Genomic DNA, 21,297 nt, shown 5'->3' with positions numbered 1-21,297 from the left:
ATTTAATTTAAAATAAAAATATAAAATTTTAATTAAATAAAATAAAAAATATTTTAAAATTTTAAAATAATTTATGAGCTTGTTCGTGTATTATACCTTTTGTCCTTGTTTGATCCAAAGCATATTGATATCATGCCAATTACTTTCAAATATGATTCATTTAGGAAGACTTACATTATTTTAGAGAAATAAAAATGTGTACATGAAAATTAGAAACTGAAACTTAGTAAAAGAGTAACGGCTCTCCTCATTAATTTCAATTCCTTAAGTAAAGAAGTAACGGCTCTCCTCATTAATTTCAATTCCTTAAGACCCTGTCCAAAATGGCACGGGAATCTCAATGCCACATGCGGGCCAGCCAAGATGGTGCCAGGACTTGCCAATAGTATTATAGATTACAACCATTTTCAAACATTTGCCCTGCCAATAATCAAATTTGAAAATATTCCCATGATATTTGTTTTGGGTCCATTAGTAGATTATTTCCATGATTAAAGGGTAATCATAGATTGGACATACTACTATACTATCATGACAAATCAAAGACATTTAGTAAATGGCTAAATTCATCAATAATCAAAGATATTCAACAAAAATAAAGCCCTCAAAATCCAATTAAATTGCACAGTAAATAAAGCGGAACCAAAAAAAGAATTTAATTATTTAGATAATATATTAAATCTAAAAATTATGCGTAAGAAATTTTAAATTATATTTATAGAAGATGAAAGATGCAATTTTGTTCCTTAGAAAAGAAATTGGTATTAATTATGTTGAGGGTATGGTTGAAAATTAGGAAATTTGGATGGTCATTTTTATCATATATACATAGATATAATGATCGACAAAGCTTATGAATTATTAAAGAAAATTTAAATATATTTTTATTTTGAATCAAATAAATTTTTATAACTAATTGATTAGCTAATTATCATTAATTAACATATCATTCATTATTTTATGTTCACCTGATGTTAATGTGGATTGTATAAAAGATCACGTGTTTTTATTATGTCAATATATCACATCGTCATCTATAATAATATATTAACATATCATATTAGATTAATTTGATATAAAATGACATTTAATATTTTAATTAAGTCAATTATCAATTATTAAGTTTATTTGATTTAAAATAAAAATATTAAATTTTATTTAATTCAAAATAAAAAAGCTTTAATTGGATGTAATAAAAAATAAAATTTAATTTAAAATTTTTTAAATAATTTGAAAGTATTTTTAGATATTATGTAATAGAAATATATATTTTTTAAGAAATGCAGTCTGAAAATGTGGAAGGTACCAAGGAAAGCACCCGGCTCTTCCACAAGCTTCCTATTTTCCCCTTCAGTCACGTCCAAAACCCTCCAACTCTGTCCATCTACTCAATTCTTAAACCCCTAAAAAGAACCAAACAGATTTGCAACCATCGCTGCTATAATACTCAAAATGGCCTCAAGAAGGCTCACGAGGTCTGCTTTCTCAGCCATTAAAGCAGCGAAAGCGTCGGCTCCCTGCCTATCTCGAGCTCGCGCCATCGCCGACTCTGCATCTACTTTGTGCACTTCCCTCACTTCACCTTTTCAGCCACCGAATTTCGACAGAGTAGCAGAGAACAATGGCGGCTTCTTCTCTCTCACTCGCAGCTTCCACTCTTCCACACCACGTTACTACTCTGCCACTAGCCCTGCCCAGGTTTATATTACATTTGTCAAAACTTTTCATTGCTAAGTATCAATGTTTATGTTTTGCTTTTCGCTTTACTGAATTGAACTGTTTGGTTTTGTATACAAAGTATGCGTAAAAAATACCTGCATAATTTGGCTTAAAATAAGCGCTTAGTTTAATTAACAATTGCTCATATCATAGCATTAGTGATCCCCATCGTACTTTGGCTTAATTGATTGTTTGTGTATCCTGTGTTGAGTCTCCAAATTTGATGAAATTCTGCCAACTTATTTCCTCGTATCATTGTTCTTGGATATTTTCTCATCAGATCAATCAATCAGAGTACACTGATATGGCCTGGGAGGGCCTTGTTGGAGCTGTTGAGGCGGCAAGGGATAGCAAACAGCAAATGGTGGAATCCGAACACTTAATGAAAGCCCTTTTAGAACAAAAGGATGGGTTAGCTAGAAGAATCTTCACAAAAGCAGGGCTTGACAATACATCAGTTCTGCAGGCTACGGACAACTTTATATCGAAGCAGCCTAAAGTATGTATTTCCATGGGTTATGTTTGTTCATGAATTTATTTTGATGCTTTATTCTCCGTGTATGATTCATTTGACCAGGAGCATTTATTTTCTTGTGGCAGGTTATGGACACAAGTAACCCTGTAATGGGATCACATCTTAGCTCCCTTTTAGACAATTCTAGAAAGCATAAGAAGGAAATGGGGGATAATTTTGTTTCAGTGGAACATTTTGTCCTGGCATTTATGTCAGATAAGAGGTTTGGGCAGCAGTTATACAAGAACCTCCAGCTCAGTGAGCAGGCTTTGAAGGATGCCATTAAAGCTGTTCGTGGAAATCAGCGAGTAACTGATCAAAGTATGAGTTTAACCAGCCATTGAGTTATAGCTTTATCTTATGGCAAAAATAAGCTGCGACTAAGAAAGTAATTCTGTATAATGGAAAATTACATAGTAGTTCTCACAGATATGGTTAAACCGAATGTTATGATTAGATTGGTTTAGAGCTTGCAGTTAAAGGAATGAAAAATTATAAACCAGTACCCAAACTACAAATACATCAAATTATACATACAAGTTGAGACTTAAAAATCTTTAATGTTGAAGTTATTCTTTAATTATGAAGTTTATTTGAGACAGTGATGAAACATATTTGGTGTGCTGACTCAACTTACATTTTTATTCACTTATCATACTATATCCTTGGGTTACACTTTCTTAGCTGTCCACTTCCATAATGTATGTAGATCCTGAAGGAAAATATGAGGCACTTGACAAATATGGGAATGACTTGACTGAGCTTGCTAGGCGTGGTAAACTTGATCCTGTAATTGGCCGTGATGATGAAATCCGACGTTGTATCCAAATATTATCAAGGCGAACAAAAAATAACCCTGTTATAATTGGTGAGCCTGGTGTGGGGAAAACAGCAATTGCTGAAGGGTATGTTTTTCAAATTTTTTGGGTTCTCTTGGTAATCTGAAAAGTAGAAAGTTTTGTTTCGTAGTAAGGAACTTGTTTGGTGATTTGCTATTTTCCATCTTTGGCATAAATTTAGCATTTTCTGACAGAGGACCACATGTATTAAATTAAAATTGGATTTCCGAAATAGCTACTTCAAGCTTCAGCCGGATCCCCTTTTACAGAAAATTTGGATATACAGTGGTCATATAGTTCATTTTGTGAATTCTACTTTTCTGGTTTGCACCACCTGTTGACAAAAAATGCACTTAACACAGAAGGCATGGGAAAAAAAATTAGTCCCTGTCATTTGTTTTGCAAGCTGAAGAATAAAGCATTGCATGAACCAGAACTGTACTATTTTCCTGTTAATTCTAATGATGCATTTACTGAGCTGGTCTTATATGCCAGTACTAATAAGCATCAATTTGTAAGTTTCCTTTGAGTCACATTTATTGCTTAGTTATATGGGTATGCATGAAGACTTTGTGCATGACCATTTTGATAATGAAAATTTTATAATTTTATTGCAGATTGGCTCAAAGGATTGTACGGGGAGATGTTCCAGAACCATTGTTGAATCGAAAGGTATGAATTGAAACTAAGAAGTTTTTCATTTGACATAGATAGAGACTTCAGAGCAAATTTTAAAATGGTAAAGATATAGTAGTAGGAAGAATCTTAACAGGCGGTTCTTGGAGTGTACAGGGCCTATATTTGTGTCAGCTATTTATGGACTTCACTGATGAGCCTGTTTCAATTAAAGTAGTACTTTTCTGATTGGAATAGGTTCAATGGTTAATGCTCATTTAAAAAGGTATTATTCCTTGTTTTCTTCAGTTGATCTCCCTAGACATGGGTTCCTTACTGGCTGGTGCCAAGTTTCGTGGAGATTTTGAGGAAAGGTTGAAAGCTGTGCTGAAGGAGGTTACTGCTTCAAATGGGCAGATTATTTTATTCATTGATGAGATTCACACCGTTGTGGGTGCAGGTTTGTACCTAGCTTTTGTTTGCATAAAATATGTAATTTTGTAGTTGTAAATTTACCACAGTTTTCCTTTCAGAATTCATGTGTGCTACATGGAGTGGAAGTGTGTAACTAATACATTGTAGATTAGTGCTGTAGTAAAACTTAAGAACTTTGCCTCTTGATAGGTTTTATGTTGATTTGAGCAAGGTTTGGTTTTTAATGCATTGAACTACATGTTGAAGATAGTTATGTCTAAATTGTTTAGGGGCTACAAGTGGTGCAATGGATGCTGGGAATTTGTTAAAGCCAATGCTTGGGAGGGGTGAGCTGCGATGCATAGGAGCAACTACATTGAATGAGTACAGGAAATACATTGAGAAGGATCCTGCACTTGAGCGTAGATTTCAACAAGTCTTTTGTGGCCAACCGTCCGTTGAAGATACAATATCTATACTTCGAGGTTTGCGTGAGCGCTATGAGCTACATCATGGTGTTAAAATATCTGACAGTGCTCTTGTTTCGGCAGCAGTTCTTGCAGACCGCTATATAACAGAACGTTTTCTGCCTGACAAAGGTAAAGCAACGAGCGAAAGGGGAAATTCATAACTGTTACAATGATAGATTTTATGTTAATTATTTATTACCCTTAAAAGTTTTGGGTAAATATGCTTTTTAACAGCTGCAATTTAACTTCTTTTCAGCCATTGACCTTGTTGATGAAGCTGCTGCAAAGCTTAAGATGGAGATCACTTCCAAGCCCACAGAGTTGGATGAGATAGACAGAGCGGTTCTGAAGTTGGAGATGGAGAAGCTATCCCTTAAAAATGACACTGATAAAGCATCCAAAGAAAGGTTAAGCAAGCTGGAAAGTGATTTGAGCTCACTCAAACAGAAACAGAAAGAATTAACTGAACAGTGGGATCATGAGAAGGCTCTCATGACTCGAATTCGATCAATAAAAGAAGAGGTAATTTTCACTTGATGTTGTCGTTGCACTGTTAAATAACCTGCATATTTCTTAATCTTCTGATTCACCTTGTTGATGTTTATAGATTGATAGAGTTAACCAAGAAATGGAAGCTGCTGAGCGTGAGTATGACCTAAACCGTGCTGCTGAGCTCAAATATGGAACTTTGATGTCCCTTCAACGCCAGTTAGAAGAGGCTGAAAAGAATCTTGCTGAGTTCCAAAAGTCTGGGAAATCCTTGCTGCGTGAAGAGGTTACTGATCTTGATATTGCTGAAATTGTTAGTAAATGGACTGGCATACCGTTATCAAACCTCCAACAGTCAGAAAGGGACAAACTAGTCTTGCTGGAAAAGGAACTTCATAAGAGAGTAGTTGGTCAAGATATTGCTGTAAAATCAGTGGCTGATGCAATCCGACGCTCAAGGGCAGGATTGTCTGACCCAAATCGGCCAATAGCTAGTTTCATGTTCATGGGCCCTACTGGTGTTGGCAAAACTGAGCTTGCAAAGGCTTTGGCTGGTTTCCTCTTTAATACAGAGAATGCTCTTGTCAGGATTGACATGAGTGAGTACATGGAAAAGCATGCGGTCTCACGCTTGGTTGGGGCTCCGCCAGGCTATGTTGGTTATGAAGAGGGTGGACAACTCACTGAAGTTGTTCGTCGAAGGCCCTATTCTGTAGTTCTCTTTGATGAAATTGAGAAAGCTCATCATGACGTATTCAATATTTTGTTACAGTTGTTGGACGATGGAAGGATAACTGATTCACAAGGAAGGACTGTTAGTTTTACAAATTGTGTAGTAATAATGACTTCAAATATTGGTTCTCACTACATTCTGGAGACTCTTCAGAGTACACATGGTGGCAAGGATGCTGTTTATGATGTGATGAAAAAACAGGTTGTTGAGTTGGCCAGACAGACTTTCCGCCCGGAATTCATGAACCGGATTGATGAGTATATAGTTTTCCAGCCTCTTGACTCCAAAGAAATCAGTAAAATAGCTGAGATACAGGTGATTAATCTTCATAGAATACCTTTTCTGGGTGTTTGGTATTTTCCTTTTCCTAATGTTTTCTTAGTGAGGAATCTGCTAAGGGTAAAATATTAGTAGTTGATTTGATATAGTGTACAATATTATTAGTTAACTTGATGTAGTACTAGTGGAAGTCTTGGAATAGGAAATTGATTCAGAGCCTGTTTGGCCTGGCTTTTTTCTAATTTAAAAGCTATTATGAAACTCTTATGAAAAATAATAGTTTTTAAAATTAAGTTAAAGTTATTTGGTAAATTTTTTTTTATAAGTTTTTTTTATAAGTTATATTTTTTGTTAAAATTATCATAGAAGGTATTTCTTTTTTTTGAGAAAATAATATTGTAATTATTTTTAATAAATGAGGATATTTTTGGAACAAAAATAAAAATTTTCTTATATTTTTAAAAGAAGAGAAGAAAAAGCTAAGCTCTTTTTTTAAAAATTTTGTTCTTAAAAAAAAAGCTCGTTTTTTTCAGAGCTTCTCAAAAAATCATATTTGGTCTGACTTTTGCTTTTAAGAAGTAGATAAGCTGAAAAAAAAGCTAAGTCAAACATGCACTCAATATTTTTATTGATTGAACACTAAAGAAGATCTTTATTTTAGGATCTGAAATTGATTCTATATTTTGTTGACTGAACACTAGATTAGATCTTTATTTTTAGGGTGTGGGCATCTCCCTCAGACAGAGCATATGAGTTACATTGCATAGTAGTTATCCCTGCAGGAGGATTTTTTTGCACCATGTTTTAGCATGAATCATAAGTTTTGTACATAATCATCTTCAGGTCAAGTTGCCTAGCCTTCTTGGAGGCTTGGTTTTAGCTCTAACTTATTTCTGTAGAAATCGGTTAGTGCAAAAGTCTTTCTCCCCTAATTAAGAGAGAGAAAGTAATATCAATGGACTATAACTTTGCTTTAGTGCTGTTGTAAGTTATTTAGTTAAGATAGATACTCTTATCAATTAAGAGATTTGCATAAGAAGATTCATGGTAGCTTTTATTCTCATAATAATCTGAGTTACAATTATTCTATGTTTACCAGATGAGGCGGTTAAAAGAGAGACTCAGACATAAGAAAATTGATTTGCACTACACCAAAGAGGCTGTTGAACTTCTGGGGACATTGGGCTTTGACCCTAACTTTGGAGCAAGGCCAGTTAAGAGGGTGATACAGCAACTGGTAGAGAATGAAGTTGCAATGGGAGTCTTGAGAGGAGATTTCAAGGAGGAAGACTCGATCATCATCGACGCCAACACCTCCCCATCAGCAAAGGACCTTCCTCCCCAAGATAGACTATGCATTAAGAAATTGGAGAGCAATTCTCCAATAGATGTCATGGTTGCAAATGACTAAAGTGTTGCCTTTTGCAGGTGTAAATACAAGGAATAAAGAACTTCACTTTAGTCATCTCCAGGTTTCGGTTAGACATTTTGTTTGAACTGCTTACCTACCTGAGTTTTAAACCTTCAATGGCAGGTTTTTGCTTTCTTCCATGTCAATTATGTAAAGGAACATGTCCATGTAAATGCACCATACACAGCATGAATCATGCAGTCAACTGAAAGAATTGTCTGTTCCCGAACTTGTTATATTAACTTACATCCGCCTATCCATCAAAATCCTGTTGACTCTGTTTACCCGCAGGGAGTGGGTCCCTTCTACAGGGGTAATTTTAAAAGTGGAGCCCGCAGGAAGCTTCTTTGATGAGCCTTGGAGATGAGCTGGGCGGCACCGATGAGAGGACAGCAACGAGAGGGTATGGCCCGTTGGTACCATCGTTATACACTATCAATTGTCCTTTGCACGTTTCCCCGTGTACAAAAAGGGGGAAGCATGCCTTCTTTCCCATGCTACGAAAACCAAGATATGGCTTCTTTTATAAGCCTCTCTCTCCCTCATTCTTTTCCTTTATCGTTGTCCTTAAAATGGGTTTTTATTTATTTATTTATTTATGGATAAAAATATAAGGACAAGTGTTTCAAGGATATGTTTGGTTAAATTTTTTTTAAAAAAAAAAAAGTAAAAACGTATTTCACAAAAGACTTTAGGAGTAAAAGTTAAAATTTAACTTTAAAATCTTCGTTCTTGTTGTTTTTGTTATAAAAGGAAAAATTGATTCAACAGAAAGGTGGTTCATTCAATGTGTCACGAGGCTGTTGAAAAAAAAATATCATTTATAAATTTAAGATTTGTCACATTTCTCATGGATGTACGATGTTGTGACATTTTACTCACAAAAGAAAGAAATTTACCATAATTCGGATCATATGGTGTAAATTTTAATATTATTTATCAAAAATTTGTATTTTTAAATAAAAATATAATTACTAAATATAAAAAAGTCCTGATTATTAAATGAAAAAAAAATTACATATAAGTTAAAATTTTATTTTATTTTTTACTGATATGAAATTTGAATAAATATGTTATTTAAATAATTAAGATATTTTAATTAAATGAAAAAATATTTTATTTAATTTTTTTATACGTCACATATTTATTCTTATACTATCAATTAAATTAAAAAAATTGAATATAGAAATCTTAAATCTTAAGAATAAAAATAATACTAATACAAAAATTCTACAGAATATTTTTTTTACTTTTAATTTTAATTCTCTCTCTTCTTTCTAACAATTTTCTTTCTGACAGGCCGATGTAGATATAAATAAATAAACAATCAAAACAAACCGAAAAAAAAAGGTTAAAATTCATTCACTCAACGCCTCTCTCTCTCTCTCTCTCTCTCTCTCTCTCTGCCCACTTCCTACTTCATCTCTATCTTTGAGCTCTGAACCCATAAATAATCAACAAAAAAAAGAGTGAATAAATTATTGGTTAAGTAAGCTAATAAAACAGAGGGAAATGGGTTTGGAGCTCTTCTTTTTCTCTTCCTCTTCTCCCAAAGCTACATTCTGTTTCCTTTTGCAAATGTAAATTTCGATTTTTTTTGTCATACAAGGATGGCCAAGTGTCACAGAAACGACATCGGATCCATCTTCCTCGACCGCCCTTCCACTACCACCGCCACCGGTAATCACTTCCGACTATGGACAGCCTTCTCCGGCGCTGCATTCCGAAGAAAAATCTTCGATGCGGTGAGCTGCGGGGCCAGCTCCCGCCACCGCCACCAGCTCATGCAAGAGGTGCTCAACGACACCGTCCCTCCTCAGCCTCCTCCTCCAACCACCACAATAAAGTCCGTCTTAAAAGAGTCCAACGAACCGAAAAAACCAGACAGGGTGCTGAAAAGACCCAACAACAATGGTAAGTCAGAGAAGCTGGCGGATCTCTTGAACTTAGCGGAAGCGGAAACTGATGCTGAGACTAAGAAGAAAGTGGAAGCTTTGGAGGAGTTAAAGCGCGTGGTTAAGGAATTGCAAGTGGAAGAAGAAGGAAAGAAGACCAAAGCTGCGAGTAGAGTGAGGCTGCTTACTAAAGAAGACTCGGAAGCCAGAGTGACTTTAGCGATGCTCGGGACGATTCCGCCGTTGGTTGCAATGCTTGATTTTGAAGACTCTGATTCGCAGATCGCTGCTCTCTATGCGTTGCTTAATCTAGGAATCGGAAATGACGCGTGAGTTTCCTGAATTTGCCCCCCTTTTTCTGTTAAGTATAAAGTCTTTTTCTTGTGTAAAATTGTTGTTGTTGCTCTGTTTTGTTGCTCCATTATGTTTTTTTTTTTTCCCATTGAGGTGCTTCTTGCCAATGTTGGGTTTTGTTTGTTTCAAGAGAAAATAAAATTGTCTGAAATGATTGAAGGGAAGTTGCTTGGACAAGTCGTTTTCTGTGTTTTCAGGTCCTGTTGTTTTCTTCAAACAGTTCTTGATATGTAGAATAATGCATTTAATTTGTCGTTAATCCAGTTCATTCCCTTTTTCACCTTCGTCTTTTTAACTGACATTTTCTGGCCATAGCTTTGTTTGTTATCATGAAATTTCTTCTTTTGGTTGCTGAACATTTAATTTCTTTAACTCTTTGTGAAACCCTTTTGCAGGAACAAAGCAGCCATTGTAAAAGCAGGGGCTGTGCATAAGATGTTAAAGCTTATTGAATCCCCAAATGCTCCAAGCCAGGCAGTTTCAGATGCCATAGTAGCAAATTTCCTTGGCTTGAGCGCCTTGGATTCGAATAAGCCTATCATTGGATCTTCTGGGGCTATTTCTTTCTTGGTAAACGCCCTCAAGATTTTGGACAAAAGTAGTTCTCAACCAAGACAGGATGCTCTTCGAGCCCTTTATAATCTGTCGATCTCCCCATCGAACATTCCCTTCATTCTAGAAGCGGATTTGATACCCTTTCTGCTGAATGGCTTGGGAGACATGGAAGTTAGTGAGAGAATTCTTTCAATTTTGAGCAATCTAGTATCCACTCCGGAAGGTAGAAAAGGCATTAGCATTGCCGCTGAAGCATTCCCAATTTTGGTTGATGTGTTGAATTGGACCGACTCGCCAGGGTGCCAGGAAAAGGCATCATACATTTTGATGGTAATGGCACATAAATCGTATGGAGACAGACAGGCCATGATTGAAGCTGGCATCGTTTCATCATTGCTTGAACTAACGCTTTTGGGTAGTACATTGTCTCAGAAGAGAGCTTCTAGAATTCTTGAGGTCTTGAGGGTGGACAAAGGGAAGCAAGTTTCAGAGAACTTTGGTGGGAACATGAGTGCAGCAGTGTCTGCTCCTATTTGCGGGTCTTCATCCTCTTCAACAAATCCAAATGGAAAGGAGTGCTTGGTGGAAGAAGAAGGCATGATGAGCGAGGAGAAGAAAGCTGTTAAACAATTGGTCCAACAGAGTTTGCAGAACAACATGAGGAGAATTGTCAATAGGGCCAATTTGCCGCAAGATTTTGTTCCATCAGAACATTTCAAGTCCCTCACATCAAGCTCAACTTCAAAGAGCTTACCCTTTTGACCCAAAAATGGATTACACCCTCTGCCATTGGCATGCATGGAGAATGAGGAGAGAGTCTGTAGTTAAATCTTCTTTTTCAGTCTCATATGTGCTTTTTGATTTTTGTAGCTTCTGTCAATGTATGATATAGCCATTGTCAATATTCCATCATTGTCCTATCATAAGCTTTTGTAGCAACTGTTTCTTCATTTGGTGTATGACTGAGTACCCCCATTTTGCCTCTCTTCTATTGGCTCCCGTCAAAAACTTCAAACCCATCCTCCTCCTCTGATCTGCTTTGGTATGAAAATGTACTACTAAACTTAAAAAAGAAAAAGAAAACAACCTTTGACGATCTGAGCTGTGAAGAACCATAGAGTCATGAACTTGTCTGAATGACGAAATCTTTTTGCCAAGAGATGCCTGGTTGTCAGTGGCATGGCATGCAAAACACGAAAATTCCCAGGGTTGATTTTGGTAACTTAGATTACTGTTCTTGGCTTCTCAGGTCCCTACCTCCCCTACAATCAAGGAGTCACTTTCACCACTGGTACAGTTTTGTCCAAAGCCTTGGCCCCACTCTTTAATTCCCATTTATTTATTTATTTATTTACACTCACCTGTTTAGGAAAGTGGTGTCGGTCATTTTCTTCTGGCTCAGAAGCAAGGACCGTCCAGTATAATTTCCATCTGGGAATCTCTCTATCCCCTCCTTTTAAATTCTAACTCTGATCATTTCACCCGGAATCTCTGGATTTACAGAGTTGAAATTCAAGCTATTTTTGCATATGTTAGTGGGAACATGGACTTGTTAAACCCTGCTTTCTTCCATTAGTTTAAACAATTGTATAAATTATCCTCTGCCATTGACCTTGTTTACTGAGCTATTATTACATTATTTTAACTACTAGTCTATTTACAGATCAGTAGGGAGGATTAACAAGCAAATGGTGACAGAAGGAAAGAAGAATCTGAGTTGCTGGCCGCCATTAAAAAATTATCTACATTTTCTACCCTCCAGGTGTATTTATTCCCTATGTTCATCACGACTCAATTTAAACATCTCTAAACAGTAACTACCACATTCACATTGGATATGAGATAAAATATCCCGGTACGACAGTCTTCTTTCTTCTTTCTGAGGCAATCTTAATCTAATGTAAACTTCACTCACCTCCTGTCATCTCCTGTGTTGTGTTGTACTTTGAGTTTTGTTCGTCTGGCTTTGGTGTATTTATATCCTATGGAAAAATGTGATTTTTCACGTGGCTAATGATAAATTTAGAGCTGTTATCTTTCATGGCAGACTGCAGATCAATTTCTGTCCTTTTTTTTTTCTGTCATTTTTATGAGTTCATTTTCCTTTTCTCACATGGACAATTTATTGGCTCCAAACATCAAAGCTTACTGTTCAGGGTGCACTTAGCTACATCAAAGTATCTGCACCAACATTCATGGTCCATTGACAGCAAAACTTTACAAAAGAAGAGAAAGAGCTTTTGAATTTATGAAGTTTGGTACTGCCGTCGGGTTCCAAGTAAAAGTTTTTCTCCCATATCTTCTAAAATCAGAGTGGTTCAATTGAATCATTAATGGTGAAGTAACCAGTATTTGATCCAACTGTACTCTTATGGTTGTCAATGAGAATTGCAGCTGTAAGGTAACACTAGTTAAGAGAGAAACTGAGTACTTCATTAAAATTCCACCCGTGCTGAGGAGATTGAATTGAATACTAGCTTCAGAAGCTAAATACCCCAATTTTTATCTAACGGAAGAAGAGATTTCGAACTTATTTTTAAGAGAAAAAATCATGAATCAACCATTTAATTAAATATTTGAGTGTATCTCAATCTAAATCTTAAAATATTAGATTGTTAATATAACAAAGTATAATTTCGATCTCTTATTTAATAAATATATAAAACCTTAAAAGGAAATTTTAATTCTGCTTTTTAAATAAAAAAATATATATCAATCATTAAATTAAATATTCATACACATTCTTATCTAAACATTGAAGAGTTGGATCGTTAATATAGCACAGCATAATTCTGATATCCTTAGGACGAGGGTCTAAAACTCTGGTAGTAGCTCTAGTTTAGATCTATATAGCCAGCAAACGAGCAACATATATCTCACTGCTGAGGGGTTTCATAGGATTAGCAATGATTGATCACAAGTACCCACACTGTCATGCTAGTTCCTTTCAAAACAGATAGACATGAGGTTGAGATGGGGAATTTTTCAGGACCATGGAGTGTTAGGTAGGAGGTAAAAACATTATTCGATCGAAAGCAAAATTGCCAAGCAAAGTTGGGTTTATCATGAAAACAACAATGAAATGAGCAAAACTGGTCCAAAGTCTATCGAGAATGAAAAATGAAAGAAAGAACCTGTCAGGTTGCAGTAAAAGCAGGCAGTAGAAAGAGCCAAACACATAAATGATTATTTTTGCTCTCCTTCTTGAAGCAACCACTGACAGCTTTCTTTTCTTTCCCATATACATAACGGTAAGAAATAATAATTGATTCTTTGTTGAGAGAGAGAGAGAGAGAGAGAGAGTAGGAAGGAGGTGAGCCATGGGGCCTGGTATTTTTGTCAACCCTTGTGCCTTGGGGACTTTGGCAGCTATGATCAAAGCAGCCAACTATGTTGAAATAAATCTTTGATTTCCCACCAGGATGAACCCCACCTACAGGGCTAGATTGTAGACTATTATTACAGCTCTCCACTCGCCACTTATAATTTGTAAGGATGATCTGCTAAGCAATACGGACTCTTTTCCAATTTCCTTGCCCTTTGCTCCTCGAAGCAAGAAAGAATCTCAATTCTTGTGTTGCTTCTTTCTCTCAAGCTTGGAACGGAATGGATTTGAAATGAATTCTTGCTTGAAGTAACCATAGGGAGTTAGGGACCATATTTTGTTGCGTATAGACTGTACCCTGATAGGTCAATTCAGGGGCCGGTAGCTCGGTAACCCCCCATGTCTGGAAAAGGTTCAGGACGTTTCCAGCCATGGTTTCAGCTTGCCCGCCGTAAACATGTCTGTGCTATTGGCAAGTGACATAGTTCTAACGAGAGTCAACATAAAAATTCTCATATTTAGCTAATGTTTATCTTTGGAATCATAAGTTTCCTAGAAAGTGGACATACAGCTCTCATTCGGTAAAAATAATGTTTTTTTTTTTTTTTTGCTTAAAAAGTAATGAATGGTCGCCTTTGGTTTCCTCTCTTGCTAATTAGTCATTACAGCATTATTATAGCTGATTAGCAAGAAGCTGTAGATCATGCTGATTTGTTTATTCATATTCATCCCCACCACTTTGTGGAAGAAACAAAATCTAATGTTTAGAACTTCAGACAGGCATGTATGGGCTAGTGAAGGAAGAAAAACTTTACAAAAACAAAAAAAAAAATAAAGAGAAAAAAGTTATGGAACTTTTCATTTACATGACAAGCATGTGCATCCCAATGTGAAGCATGATGTCGGTGGCCAATCTTTGGCATCAAACTGTGGCCATGGTCAATTTTCTTTTGTGTTTTTGTTTCTGATTTTTGTTTCGTTTATCAGAATATCTAAATCTAAACAGGGTGGCTGGGGGGAGTGGACTGGATTGGGAAGCTAGGATTGAATGCCTTGATTGTTTGGTAAACATAAATTTATGGGGGTGGAATTGCATTAAATGGGATGGGACATCAATTTCTTTTTTGGGTACCTCACCTAAGTATGGTTACTGGTTCAGAATCAAGGATTTTGAATGAACAATGAAAGGGGTCCCCATGGGGAACCAATTCTTAAGCCTAAACTCATGGGACATTTTGATACATAATTTGAACTCTGGGTTTTGTCTGCTTTGATGGTTTAGCTTTAAATCATTACAAAGAAGTTGATGTTTAATTATAAGACCCCAAAAGGCCAAAAAAAAAAAAAAACAAGTTTGGTAGCCAATGATTAGTTGGAATTCATGGTATACATTTTTCCACCAAGAAATATCACATGGACATGACCTTGAATCTTGATAAAAAGCTGGGGGTTGGCAAAAGGGAATGGGGTCATTTTCTTTCACAGTTAATCAATGGCAAAGCTAAATCAAAAGCTCAAAAAGTAATTTAGCTATTGGGGATTTTGGGGTCATGTTTTGGTTTGATGGCCCGTGGAAAACAAAAGAGGGCGATTGGCCCTTTTGTGGGACACTTTATCACCCCAATTATTCATTTTTGTACAATCTTTTTTTCCCTTAGCAAAATTCCAATCCTTCCTTTGAAAAATTCCATCTTATTTTCTTTTAATAATGGAGTTTGGTTCTTTTGTATGCATTCAAAACAATAGGGAAGAGAAAATGATACTAGAACTTGTTTGGGCATGACATGTTCTTACTTCAAGCTTCAGCATGGGTTCGTTTTGGAGGGGGGAAAAAGAAGAGAGAAAAAAAAAAATCTAAAATTTATTTTTTTTCCACAAAGCAAAAATTAAGAGACTAAAGAGGCACAGATGAAGATACCCAATGCCCCCTTTTTCTTATTCCCAAGAGGACCACATCTCTCAGCTCCATTAGTAATTAGTGATGCACACATTTTTAAAAAGTAGTATCAAAATATTCTTTTTATTTATTTATGACAAAGTAAAAAGAATTGATCCTATTGCATATGCCAAATAGCCAATAGGACTGATCCTTAACCAAGCAAATATCATAGTACCATCAAAACATATTTCCCCCTTTTTTATGTTTTTTTCTTTTATGTTTGTCCGGTTTTGTTTTCATAAAAATTTTAATTTTGATGTATTTTATATTAAAATTTTTTTAAAAATATGATATAAATATTTAATATTTTTAATATGATAAAATTTTTTTTAAAAAAAAAAGAGAGATGGAAGGAATATTTTTTATATTCATTTCATCTGTGGAGACAAACTTTATAGTAAATGAGACTTTATACACATGGGATGGGGACTGATTTACATATTCGTAGGGCCAATTTTCCTTTTCCCCCCGAAAAGTAAACATTTGGTTACAATTTATGTGCAATTGGATTACGAGAAAGAGAAAAAATAAAAAATTAAGATGTATCACGGATCTTGTATCAATAAAAGATGTGACGAAGTTTTCATTTATCAAACCTGACGTGAAACTGACAAGACCATAGTAGCAACTTACAAGTTTAATATGAACCAAGGCAGTGTAGGCTCGAACTGTGAAGATGTGTCATTGTCTACTCCAAACTAAAATTTTGTTCAGTCATGGGTTCGAGTCTTGGAGGCAGGCCCAATTTCAAAGCTAGCCTGCTGGGGACCAAGCTCAAAGCTCCTTAGACCATTATCATGCCATTTCTTGCACAATATTTTGTAGGTTTATCGTGAATTTTGGTGATAACAGGGCAATCATACAAAGCCCACAACTACAAACTATGGAAAGAATCCATAAAAACTAGGATTTCAGTCTAAACGATTGGCCCGGCAATTCTCTGCCGTGGTGCAACCTAGACCTTGAAATGACGCAGCCAAGGTTAGCTGCGCACCTGATGCTGATTGACAGCAATCATCAATCCTTTTCCATTCGCGTCCAACATTGTAAATTCCAGGCTATAGACAGCAGGATTCACTTGGTACAGTGAAATCTGCAATTCCAAGGGGTTGGCATCATCGACAGGGATGACTCAATTCGGACAACGCAAAAACAGAAAGAAGAGGTCAGAAAGAAGGGATGAGAACTTCAGGAGAGTGTTCAGGAAATGTGCACGAAGATCGCCCACCCTCTTCACCAACCGGCCAACAGAGAGAGAAAGAGGAGACAGAGGATGATTTCAGTGTGAGCACTTCATCAAAACTCGCAAACATAAGTAATTACGTTGCTTTATAGTGAAAAAAATAGAACTCATTAATCATTAGAAGGGCTACATCTAATCAGTATTGTCTCAAGGTACACAAGCATGCATAATATAGTATTCAGCAGACAAAAGTTGTTCTGCAAAAATATACTATTTGATTTCGTAAAATAGCTACAGTTACTATGGTAACAGGAACCAGCCACCTACAAATCCAAAACCCATGCACCTGCTTCTACAAAGTAGCGATCAGTTAAACATATCAATATTACTTGCTTTCAGTAATGGGGAGATACACACCCTCTGCTGCCAACCATACGTTATCAGCACGCTTTTCTCGAACACCACAAACCTACACAAATATGCAGAAATGGCTTTAACTTACTGAACATAGCCAGCAAAACTTGAAAAGTACACATATTGGCTAACCGCCTTCACCATTAACAGTGTATTAATCAGAGGGTTATGTTAGAAAGTGATCAAAATAAGCTCTCACATTCCATGATGAGCTGGCAAACATCAAATCTTAGTATTGTAAAATATGATGAAAGACAAATATATTCCATAGAATGAAAGTTAGAAGAAGAGAAGCAACAAAGCATTAGTTATGGAATTATGGTAGACTTGGCGAGTATTTCATATATTAATATTCAGATAAATGAGATTGTAAATTTCCATTCTCACCTCTTGCTGTCCACCAGCTATTCTGGCGTATTTCTTGTCATGACTATGCAGGTAGCCACCAGTGTCAACATGCTGAAGCCGAATCCTTTGATCTTGCTTCCAAGTCTTCCCACTTCCCTCAATAATGAGCCTGGAGATGATCATCCGATAATGAAGCACCAGCAGAACAGAAAGCCAAGAAAGATTAACATAAACTTGAAAAAAAAAAAGGGAACATTTAGGTCTCACCTCCAATAATCGCCAGTATCGGATTCTGATTCTCCTCCAAAGCAGCTAACCTACACCCAACACCATATAGGTCATAATACTGTATCAGTAACTTTATATGCTTAAGAAAAGAAAGGACAGGCTCTGCTTTCAAAACCTATTTCTATCCATTAGACAGATTTAAATGAGCATCATGGTCCTCAAACATCAATGAACATTAGCTTAGCAATTGACAAATATTGAGAATTGAAGTTAAGACTGGCTATTGACACAAATGGAAAAAATATACTAACCTCTAGGTTGCCTGATATTGGGGATGCATGCAAGTGGCTATGCAGCCATTTTCTAGTCCTCATGTGTTGCAACCTAATTATAGTCCCACTTGGAATGGTTTCTCCTTGTTTAGTAGATGTATCCGGCATAGGCCTAACAATCTGCAAAGCATAATCCCATATTTTAATTGTATAATGAAACATAGTCTTACAACACTATAAAATGAAAATTTGACAGCAAAAAGTAGTAAAAATTAAACAAACTTTCCCAAAATCAATTTCAACTTTCAAGAATTATTTTGAAAATTGTAAGACTCCATCAAGAGAAGAAACGTAGAAACAAAACAAAGGCAGAATTTCATGTTCTAGAACCATATCAATACGTCTTCTTATTGAAGGACACAATATTATTACAGGTTAAACTCGTGACTGAAACAAACCAAAAATGTCGACTAACTGGAAAAAGTTCATTGGTCCACTAGATTAACCGTTAACAAGTAGTTTGATTGCAATAGCATATCAAATTCAGCTCGGAAACTACTTCAAAAGATCAGAGGCAATATAAAACAGCTGGTAATAGAGAGATAGAGTACCCAGTAGCTGTTGGAGTCATCGACGTTAGGAAAACTGGTAACGGATTGCTGTCCACTTCCAGACCCGTACGGCACATCGTGTGAATGCAGCCTAAATTTTGTTTTCTCGTGCATCAGCTTTAAAATCGTCCCATAGGTAATCTGTTCCATACATTTTATTTAATTAATTTAAGAAAAAATAGATGATATAAAGAAAAAGAGAGAGAGAGGAATCTAAGATATAAGTGAAAAAGATTATTAAAACCTCGACGTTTTGAGAGGAGGAGGCGGCGGAGGCGGTGGAAGGAGAACCTTGATCGAAATCGAGTGTGAGGAAGAGGAAGAGGGCGAGACCGAAGAATCCTATCGCCATCACAAAAAGTAATCCGATGAACCAATTCTGTTGCCAAAATGGATAATAGACGTTCAGATTCTTTCTAGAATGTTGTCTTTGCTCTACTCTGCTCGCACCTGGACTGGACGACGACGGTGGTTCTGACGACGAAGAAGGTTTTCTGCGAGAGACGGCTTGCGGCCCCGACGGCGCCACGGTGGAGGAATTTTTTTTTTTTTTCAGATCTAACGGAAAATTAACGGTTTTAGCGAAGGGTTTTCAATGGATCTGGGGTAGCGGGGATCGTGTTTTTGGAGGGGAGGGAAGAGGACCGGGAAGCTTTCTTTGACACGTTGGAGTGACATGAAATTATCCAATATAATAATGACACGTGGACTTATGGTGATGTGGAGGGTTTTTGTTGGGTGGAATCGGGTCTTGACTTGAGAATTTTTCGTCTCGAGTCGCGACGTTTCCTTCGGGTTAAATCGGGTCTTTCAGGGATGTAGTTGGCTTTAGGTCCAGTCAAAGTTTGGGCTAGATTTGGGTTTGGATCTAGTCAAATTTTGGGCTAAAGATTCCCGTTCATTTAAGTGACAAATTCTAACCCAATGAAGCTCTGTCCAACCCAAATCTTAAATTATACCAAAAAAATAGTAGTAGTAATTTCATATTTATAGGAAATATATATACAAGTTAGTAAAATATTGCAGAATATTTTATTAAATTATTAATATTAAAATAATTAATACGTGAAAATGATCAATTCAATTAAAAAAAAAATTTAACCACAGTAATCAAATATGTTGTGAAAAATTAATCGAATTGATTCAACATCAAGTTTTAATCGATTAACAATATTACATCGGTTAATTCAATTAATAATAAAAATTTTCATAATATGATTATTATTATTATTATTATTATTACTAGGATGGTGCCTGTAGCTATGCTACGAAAAAGATTACAGAAAATATTGATTATGTTAGAGTTGATTTCAGTTTGGTACCTTTAAAAGAGTTTGTAGAGAAAGCAGTATTGTATTAGTAAACTGCATGAATGTTCGGTTTTTACTCATGGAGAAAAAAATAAACTAGTATTAATTAAAAATAATTATTTGGTTTGGTTTCAATTACCGAAAATTTGCACCTACATATACGATTATAAAATAGTAGAATATTAAGAAATGAGAGAGTATATAACATGTACTACTAACAGATTAAGATAAACAATTGTACAATATAAGGTAACCATATAATATAAAAATCCTATAAATATAAAATAGTTACTAATTTATAATAATATATCTTTTATATATAAAATGAATGGCTAAGATTGTCAAATTTAATTGATTTATTTGTTTAATGATGACTATGTGCTATGTATATTAAGAAATGAATAAATATTTTTGACTTTTTTATTTTATTCAATTAATTTGATGAATATTTATTAGAATTTAAACATTCATGTATAAAAGATATGTCTAAATACTATGTATTCAAGTTCATACAAAATAAAAGGATATAAACAAAAATAATATTAAATTGCAATGATAAATATTAAATGAATCTATATTCTAAATATTAAAAATTAAAAATTATTGTTTTCATGTATTTTTTTTACTGAAATAAATAAAAATAAAAAAACCCTTCAAATGTAAAAAAACAACGCAACTTTGACATAAGGTGTAAAAAAAAATTAATTCAATTGAGAATGACAACCAATTGACCCAATTAGTTATCTTATTTAAAACATAATTTATCCAAAAAAGACGATAATTCTATCAAAATTTATTAGATGTATAATAAACTATTAAGAAATGAGAATGTATATAACCTATACTATTAATAGATTAAAATAAACAATTGTAGAATATACGGTAACAGTATAATGTAAATATCATATCAATATAAAATAGTTAATAATTGCTAGTATTATATATTTTTTATATATAAAATGAATGGCTAAAAGTTATTAAATTCAATTGATTTATTTATTCAATGATGACTGTGTGCCATGTATATTGAGAAATGAGTAGATCTTTTTGACCTTTTTATTTTGTTCAATGAATTAGATGGATGTCTATTATAATTTAAACATTCATGTACAAAAAAAATATCTATATACTATAAATTTAGGTTGATGCAGAGTAAGAGAATATAGATAAAAAATAATATTAAATTGTAATTGATAAATATTAAATGAATCTATCTTATAAGTATTAAAAGTTAGAAATTATTGTTTTCAAATATTTTTCACTAAAATAAATAAAAGTAAAAAAGAAAAAAAAACCTTCAAATGTCCAAAGCAATGTAGTTTTGACATAAGGTGTAAAAAAATTAATTTAATTAAGAATGACAAATATCAATTAATTGAC

The 21,297-nt window shown here is 35.0% G+C and overlaps 3 protein-coding genes across 3 annotated transcripts; 2 read left to right on the top strand and 1 right to left on the bottom strand.

The window, feature by feature from the left end:
* LOC18587720 (chaperone protein ClpB4, mitochondrial) lies at positions 1,296-7,706 on the top strand. Its single transcript, XM_007011682.2, has 10 exons — positions 1,296-1,698; positions 2,000-2,218; positions 2,320-2,554; positions 2,943-3,138; positions 3,690-3,744; positions 3,997-4,147; positions 4,392-4,700; positions 4,828-5,093; positions 5,179-6,108; positions 7,172-7,706. The coding sequence occupies exons 1-10, from the start codon at positions 1,453-1,455 to the stop codon at positions 7,481-7,483; spliced, it is 2,919 nt and encodes a 972-aa protein (XP_007011744.2). The 5' UTR covers positions 1,296-1,452; the 3' UTR covers positions 7,484-7,706.
* Positions 8,849-11,274, top strand: LOC18587719 (U-box domain-containing protein 6). The gene is made up of 2 exons (XM_018128425.1): positions 8,849-9,707; positions 10,128-11,274. The coding sequence occupies exons 1-2, from the start codon at positions 9,094-9,096 to the stop codon at positions 11,047-11,049; spliced, it is 1,536 nt and encodes a 511-aa protein (XP_017983914.1). The 5' UTR covers positions 8,849-9,093; the 3' UTR covers positions 11,050-11,274.
* On the bottom strand, positions 16,880-19,311 carry LOC18587718 (stromal cell-derived factor 2-like protein). The gene is made up of 6 exons (XM_007011678.2): positions 18,852-19,311; positions 18,608-18,748; positions 18,036-18,176; positions 17,764-17,813; positions 17,536-17,665; positions 16,880-17,203 (listed from the first exon to the last, which is right to left on the bottom strand). Exons 1-6 carry the CDS (start codon positions 18,957-18,959, stop codon positions 17,120-17,122), a joined length of 654 nt encoding a protein of 217 aa, XP_007011740.1. The 5' UTR covers positions 18,960-19,311; the 3' UTR covers positions 16,880-17,119.

Source organism: Theobroma cacao, chromosome 9 (assembly GCF_000208745.1).
Source record: "Theobroma cacao cultivar B97-61/B2 chromosome 9, Criollo_cocoa_genome_V2, whole genome shotgun sequence".
Classification (NCBI taxonomy): Eukaryota; Viridiplantae; Streptophyta; class Magnoliopsida; order Malvales; family Malvaceae; genus Theobroma; species Theobroma cacao.
The sequence above is the reverse complement of the archived record's forward strand: the minus strand, read 5'-3'. Positions and strand labels throughout refer to the sequence as shown.